Raw genomic sequence first — 8,161 nt, forward strand, 5'->3', positions numbered from 1 at the left:
CACCGAAAATGGGATTCTCCTATCTACCTACTCCAGGACTTCTGTGAGGATCAAATGAGATGAGGTACGGGAAAATGCTTCACAGACATTTGGTTACAGTGTAAAGTGTTTGCACCTGGCTATAAAGTAAGTCTTGTTCCTGGGCTGAAGAAACTCCAAGGAGGCTAGTTGCTAGGGAGAGGAAGCTGGGTTTTGCTACGTGATGTCATTACCTGGACGGACACTTAGCATATTAGCCTTTTATATACTAGTATATAGATTATTTTACGGATATGAAAACGGGGAGATGAAATTCTCCCACTTACACGGCTACCCCAGAAGTATGTAAAATCCGACACCCATTCACCTAGACCAAATCTCAGAACTTGAAGGGTGGGTACTCAATGAGATCAAACAGCTACTGAATAAGTCTCTGACCTGCAAAATGAGAACGAAGTAGTCTACAGGTTTGTTGCGCTGGTAGAGGTAGTATTCTGGGGCTTTCTTGTTCTTCTCATCATACTTCAGTTCCTGGATGACATTGGGGTGCTTTAGCAGCCTTAGAAGGATCTTCTCTGACATCTGGGATGGGCTAAATGCTTCTACTTCTACAGATATAAACACAACTTGACATTACACTTCAAATGGACAGAAAATATTAGACTAGTGATTAAGGTATTTGGGTAATAATACTTGGAATTAAAGTGATGCAATATGGATTAACGAGGCTTCCGTTTGGTGATCCACTGGGGGCAGATTACCTGGGAGAAATTAGAAAATGCTGCATTTTCATATTTGTTTCTTTAAAATTCTTCCTTTTCAATCTGTCATTGGTTTTAGTTCTCATAAGAACACTCTAATTTTCTGACTGATACAAATGAAAATCAACCGGAAGCAGGCTCCTTGACTGCCAGGATGTCCTTCAACAGCCACAACAGCCTGACTGTCCAACAACAGCCAAAGGAAGAAGCAACGGTCAGGAAGCATCTAGCTGTGGGTTAGTACCAGGTGCACAACGCAGTGCCCCACATCTCCATCTCCCATTCAACTGCCCTGAGAAAAGTCTGGGAATGAGGGACACAGAGAGACTCGGGATAAAAGCAAGGCACGTGCACACATCAACATGCACTCCAACTTGCTAATTTAAAAAAGTTATGTTCATCTATATTTACAAAGACATACATTTTATTTAAGATAAAAGCCAAAATTACTGATTTAAAGGTGTTATTCTGAAACTGGACTTTATGGTATCTCAGAGGCAGAGTAGGATAACATTTCATTTTAAATTGTGGTTCTTGGGTGATGAAGAAGAATATCACATTAGAGAAAGAATAAGCAAGGAAGTTAGAAATACTGCTTATAGGTTTTTAAATGTTTTAAATGATGTTATATGTGAAAAATATAAATTCTGTATTAGCTTCTGTGCTTTTTTGTAATAACAAAATAAGATAGTACATTGTAGAAATTTTGGAAAATACAGAAAAAGACAAAGAGGACAATAAATAGTGACCTATAAACCAACCACTGTGAGCAACTGGTGATGAGCATTTCCTCCCAGTACCTCGCCTAGGCCTGTGCCTGCGCATGTGTGTACGTCCAAAAGACTCTATCACCTTCCTGTACACACAGATTTATATCCTGTTTGTCCTCACTTTACATTAAATTATGAGTATTTCCCCATGTTGTAAATATTATATTGTGAGCATTTCCATTATCTGAAAACATGATTTTAAAAAGTGCACAACATCCCCTCATGTGGCTGTTGTTGGCCTTCTTTTCAAAATATTCTAAGCGTGCTGCACGCAGTTGGAAGGTGCTGGCTGCCCATCTTGGACACAGACGTCTTCTACAGGTCACGGGGTACCTTCAGATTTTCTCTCACTTCCCCTGGCCAACAGAGCTCAGCCTTTACCTACAGAGCCACTGGGGATGTGAGAAGGGTTAGTCAGTCTCTTAAGTTCATTCAACCTTGACCTCTATGGAGCAGTCAGTGCCGGCTGGGTTGGTGTTTTTAACAATGTGCACATTTGCCTCCTGGAATGGGCCCAAGTTAATAATCTGATTTGAAGAGGCCGTCAAGAAATCCCTATCAAAGTTCTCAGAATTTCTGATTTCATTAAGTCCGAAAGATTTCACTTTGAAAATCTATTTTTCTTCTTTGTAAGTCAAAGCACCTGTGTTATCACTGACATCCACTGTTCCTCCAAGGCAAGCTGAAGAGAGAATTACTCAGCTGTCCGACACACAGCGAGGTGGTGTCTGGCTCGCACTGTCAGCCTACTCCGCCAGCTGGCGCTCCCAGGGGCTTAGCTGGAAGCAGAGGACCTGGCCTACTGTTCACATGCAGTGTGGCACTAACATTCATCCTTACCTTTCAGACCAATTTAAGTTACTGGTCCACCTGGTAAATGTCTCAGAGAGTTCATGCCGACACTGAACATAGGAGAGGAGAGAATTTAAAAAGAAAAAAACAAAACTAAAACAAAACACAAACGTGGCATTACTTTTCACCCCATTTCCCCGTCTCCACCCCAGCCCACCCCAGTCAGCGGTGGGTGAGAAACACTCGCTTCGGGGTTGGTAGAGATTTCAAACTGTGATAAGTTGCACTTGCCTGTTGCTAGGAAACGGTGCATGGCCAAGAGAAGCTGTGGTGATATTTTAACCTTCATCTCGCTGTCTGTCTGCTTAAAGGCAGAAAAATCTTGCTTTCTTTCACGATGGGCCACTTTCTTTTTCGTTCTGTTATCCGCTGAGGAAAGAATAAGAAAAAAGCAAGGAAATGCATTTCATTCTAGATCAGGGCCCTTTTTCAATGAAAAGAACAAAATATACTGCAAAGGCTAGAAGAGAGAATTAGTCAACCGTCCAACACACAATTCTCTCCAGATTTCGGACACTCTACGCCAGCCGTGGGCAAATTACGGCCCGCGGGCCGGATCCGGCCCGTTTGAAATGAATAAAACTAAAAAAAAAAATGACCGTACCCTTTTATGTAATGATGTTTACTTTGAATTTATATTAGTTCACACAAACACTCCATCCATGCTTTTGTTCCGGCCCTCCGGTCCAGTTTAAGAACCCATTGTGGCCCTCGAGTCAAAAAGTTTGCCCACCCCTGCTCTACGCACAAACACCACATGGAAAGAGGACAGAAGAGAGAATCCTCATCACATCAGTGCTGCGCGGTCAGAACGGCAATCCAGAGTCAGTAACAGGCAACCTGATTAGTAGCAACGACAAATATACCTCATGGTATCTTTAGAGCCCTTACAGGTACATGACTGGGCAGCCTCGAACAAAACCCTCCCCACATAAAACCTATATAACCCATAGCAACCGAGGATGTAGTCTAGGGCGCATAGTCTCCTGCTCCTGTGTCACTGCACAGCGAAGAACGGTCACTGTTACAGAGGACACGAAGGAAGTGTGTCCCTGCCTTGGGCAGGCTCCTAGCCTGTGCTGAAAGATGAAACAAATATCTGAGCACAATCTCTTAAGAAACAAACCAAAACACTTTCATAGAAAAGCACTTTAACAGTAACATCTGTAGCCCTGGCCAGCGTGGCTCAGTTACTTGAGCACTGTGCTGTGCACCGAAAGGTCACTGGTTCAATTCCCAGTCAGGGTGCATGCAGCAGGCAACTGATTGATGTTTCTCTCTCACATCAAAGTTTTTCTCTCTTTCTCTCTCCATTCCCCTCTCTCTAAAAAAATCAAGACTGTTTTAAGTAACATCTGTTAGCTTCATTTCTACCTAGATCACAAGATTCTCAAGGTCAAGCAAAAATGAAGAAAGTGATCCAGAACACAAGTCAGCAAACTTCCCCTGTAAAGGACTAAGTAGTAAATATTTCAGGCTCTGAAGATCATGCAGTCTCTGTTGCAACTACTAAGCTCTGCTATTTAGCAAAAGCTGCCATATTGAATGAATTAGAATGGTTGTGTTCCAATAAAACTTTATCACAGACATGAAATTTGAATTTCATATCATTTTCACATGTCACAAAATAATTCTTATTTTTTTTAACACAATTTTAAAATTCGTAGCTTGTGAGACACACGAAAACAGGGAACAGGCACTCGTGGACTGTAGTTTGCCAACTCCTGATCTAGAAGGTCTAATGCAAAACCTGTCTTCACATATTTTTCTGGACAAAATAATAATCAAGAAAAACACTAGATTAAAGACAAGGCCTCAAGTGCTTGCTCCTTTCCCCAAAATCAAAAGTCTTTGCACTACCATTTCATGTCTAGGGCGAAACAGATGGCTTACTAGGCTTGTTTTGGGGAGAAAATGATCACAACTTATACTGTTCTTCTATCTCAAATTCTTTTGAGAATCAGACAGTATAAATCAACACAAAGATGTAAAATAATGTTCAAATGACAAAAGTTATCATCTCTGATCACCTATTTAATTAATATACAGGAAACCACATGTTCAGCATTTCATATCAGTAAGTTACATTAGACAACACTTTTGTATGAAATCAATCTAACCAACGTTTGAAAAAAGTTCACAAGTACAAATAGAAGATCTCATAAATGTCTAAACTACCTTTCTTATGATGAGTAATACCCCTGGGGAAACACATAAATACACAAATACACACTTGGTATTAAACAGTCACTGTGAGGAACAATGAAAAAAAATGTAGACACGCATGACAATATTCTGTATTATGTGACCTCTGACTACTCTCCAAGTGTTGAAACCACATAGACACTGGAGTTTTTTAAGAACACTATAGAGATGTGAGGGGAAAATAAGATACTTCTCAGAAGCAGGTCACTGGCTAATTATAAAATCTATTCTTTTAAAGGGCATGTGGAAAACTTTCTCAATTTTAAAATAAGGGACATTCAGTTCTAGTGGAACTGAATCAAATCACTTTGCCCCGAGTGCCTCGGGCCATTTGAATGATCCGTTCCAATCGTGTTTCAAAAACCAAACAGCCGGCGCCCGGCTCTTTCTCTACCCGACCTTTGAGACCCCAAACATCTCAGGCCTTGGGACACCTTTGGCAAGAGTGAGGCTGAGGAAGGTTTAAGCTGCACAGTCCGACGATCCAGTTGTGGACTCAGATAGAACAGGATTCAGGTTCAACACTCAGCCCAGGATCCAGCCTACACCTGGGCAAACAGTGTGAATACTCCCCTCCCCCGCCCCTGGCACACGCTACTCCCCACCCCACCCCAAAGGAGCAGAGAAGCAGAAAAAGAAAGGGAAAAACACATTTTATTGTGTACCCCACCCTGTCCTGCCTTCTATACCCCACCTCACCACCGCTGCCCCAGCAAAACCACACTTGCAAACCTCACCTCTACCCTCATCTATCAGAGCTAGAAAATTTACACCACAGCTCTTCGTCAATTTAATAAATCCCCTCACTTTTTAAGGACTTGAATTATGACCTTAAGTAGAAACAGAAATTTATCTGAAAACAATTTACCTAATTGTGCAAAATAAATTTTCTGGTCAGGCCAAGTAATGCCCAGATGAATGGTTGGAATCAGCTGGCTTTTCAAAAAAAGAAAGAAAACCATATTGCCACTCAACATTACAGGACCTGCCCTGCTTGCCCCGCTCTGGTGACGAGACTGGATACACCGACAGGCCGCACACAGCCTACACACATAGTGCATAATTGGAAACAGGTGGACAACAACTGGAGGGACGTCAAATGACTCACAAACAACATGATCAAGAAAGCAAAGGTTTGGGAAAATTACTCTCAGGCAAAGCTACTCACTGTATAAATCTGTTTCATCCAGAATCTCCGATTTGATGATTTCTTCAATCACATCTTCTAAGGTGACAATTCCCAGGACTTCATAAAATGGATCCCCCTCCCCCTCATTGTTAACTCGCTGCACAATAGCCAGGTGAGATTTACCTTTGAAGAAAAGAAAGCAAAGGTTAAGAGGTAATCTTCTGAATTTCCTGAATAAAGTCTTAGGTATGATTATGGGGAAAAAACAGCAGCAAACACAGATACCAGATGATCAAAGTGTGCAGTGCAACATTTTAAAATGCATGGAAACACCCCAAACGGAAACGGTTCGTGAGTCATCAAAAGCAAGACCAGGTAAGCCAGAAGAATATCACCTTCTACACACACTGCCCTGCCCCCACATTACCACCGGGTTCCTAATAGAATTGTCTTCAGTGATGTTAGCTCTTCCTCTGTGACCTTTTGGCAGTTGCCACTTTACTTTAGGAGAGCGGTTCTCAAAGCATGGGCCAGGGACCCCTAAGGATGCCCAAGACCGTTTTATAGGAGGTCTGCTAAGTCCAATGGTTGGCATTTTGAACCAATGGTGCCTGAGCACAAATCAAGGCAGTGGAGGAAAATGTACTAGCGACTACGGGGTTCTCCACCACCACGTCAGTAACAAGGGGGGAGTCCATTTCCCTTAAGAATATCCTTAATAAAGCAGTAAGGGTTTTAATTCCATTATATCTTGGCACCAAGGACCTGCCTTTGAATATTCTATGTGACAAAAGGGAAGAGCATGAAACACGTGTGCTGCCTGCAGAAGTGTGACGGTGTCTTGAGGTAAAGCATTTGCACAATTGGTTCCAGCCGCTTTCTTCAATGAACATCAATTGACTTGAAAGAATGACTACTAGACAAACCATGGTATTTAGCTTATTATTGAGCAGACATTTTCCTAAAAGTGAACAAAACGAGCCCGTCACATTCAGGAAAACAGCAGCAGCCTTTGCTGCCACAGGACGCCACGGGCGATGCTCACCTTCGCCACCTGGTCATTCAGGCAGCGTCCCCCGCTTTCTGCGCTCTAAAGGCACTCTTTCTGTGTTGTGGAAGCAGGTCTAGCCTAACCTCAGGGAGGAGGGAGGGGTAAGAATGAAACTACTTCCTGGAGTGGGCAAGGATCTAAATATATTGTCCAGAATTCTGTAAGGAAGATTTCAGACCAAAGGATTTTAATTCAACTGCAGCCAAAATCCACTGTATAGTTTGATTCTACATTGCAACAAACCTTTAGAGAAAAGCAATATATATATATATATATGTGTGTGTGTGTGTGTGGCACCCAAAATCCACTGTATAGTTTGATTCTACATGGCAACAAACCTTTAGAGAAAAACAATATATATATATATATGTTATATGTATGTGTGTGTGTACACACACACACACACACACACACAGCAACGAACCTTTAAGAAACTATCACTTATGGAGTTTTGGTGTAGTATCAAGAGAATACCCACGATTATCAAAAAAGGCTATAGAAGAGGGTAGAGGTGAGGTTTTGCTGGGCCAGTGGTGGTGAGGTGAGGTATAGGAGACAGGACAGGGTGGGGCACGCAATAAAATGTGTTTTTCCCTTTCTTTTTCTGCTTCTCTGCCTCCTTTGGGGGTGGGGTGGGGAGTAACCTGGATCAAGGGAGTGGGAGGGGAGTATTCACACTGTTTGCCCAGGAGTAGGCTAGATCCTGGGCCGAGTGTTGAACCTTTTCCAGATACATATCTGTTTGAGGCCAGATTTTCTTCATATACTTCAACTAAAACAGTCGTACTGCACGGACTGAATGCGGAAGAGAGTCCAGCTGCCTTCCACTTAGCTAGATAATAAAGAGATCTACAAAAAAAAGGTAAAACAATAACACTTAATACTCTTATTTTGGAAAATAGTGATTTTAAGTTCAGTGTTATTTATGTTAACATAAAATGGATTTGTGATTGTCCTTTCAAAATGAATTAAAATGTTTTCAATTTCTCAGGTTTTTAAAAAATTTATTTATTGACTAGTGACCCGGTGCATGAAATTCGTGCATGGGGGGGGGGGGGTCCCTCAGCCCGGCCTGCACCCTCTCCAATCTGGGATCCCTCTCACAATCCGGAACCACTGGCTCCTAAACCGGCAGTCAGACATCTCTCTTGCAATCCGGGACTGCTGGCTCCTAACCGCTCACCTGGCTGCCTGCCTCATCGCCCTTAACTGCCTCTGCCTGCCTCGTTGTCCCTAACTGCCCTCCCCTGCTGGCCTGATCATCCCTAACTGCCTCTGCCTCAGCCCCCACCACCATGGCTTTGTCCGGAAGGAAGTCAGATGTCCGGAAGATGGCCGGTTGACCCAGTATAATTAGCATATTACCCTTTTATTAGTATAGATAGATTATATAGGATAGGATTGCTTAAATGGG

The 8,161-nt window shown here is 42.5% G+C and overlaps 1 protein-coding gene and 1 long non-coding RNA gene across 2 annotated transcripts in view; one reads left to right on the plus strand and one right to left on the minus strand.

Annotated features, from left to right (window-relative positions):
* Window positions 1–1,500, plus strand: part of LOC106728170 — an 8,777-nt gene extending 7,277 nt beyond the window's left edge. The window contains exon 2 of the long non-coding RNA XR_001364432.1: window positions 820–1,500. This is a non-coding gene — a long non-coding RNA (uncharacterized LOC106728170). The remainder of the gene's footprint in view (window positions 1–819) is intronic.
* Window positions 1–8,161, minus strand: part of CNNM2 (cyclin and CBS domain divalent metal cation transport mediator 2) — a 97,168-nt gene that overhangs the window by 13,040 nt on the left and 75,967 nt on the right. Inside the window, exons 2-4 of the mRNA XM_005878230.2 lie at window positions 5,736–5,879; window positions 2,594–2,731; window positions 418–587 (exon numbers count right to left, since the gene is read on the minus strand). Coding sequence (XP_005878292.1) covers window positions 418–587; window positions 2,594–2,731; window positions 5,736–5,879 — 452 coding nt within the window. The remainder of the gene's footprint in view (window positions 1–417; window positions 588–2,593; window positions 2,732–5,735; window positions 5,880–8,161) is intronic.

The sequence above is a fragment of the Myotis brandtii genome, unplaced genomic scaffold (assembly GCF_000412655.1).
Source record: "Myotis brandtii unplaced genomic scaffold, ASM41265v1 scaffold550, whole genome shotgun sequence".
Taxonomy (NCBI): domain Eukaryota; kingdom Metazoa; phylum Chordata; class Mammalia; order Chiroptera; family Vespertilionidae; genus Myotis; species Myotis brandtii.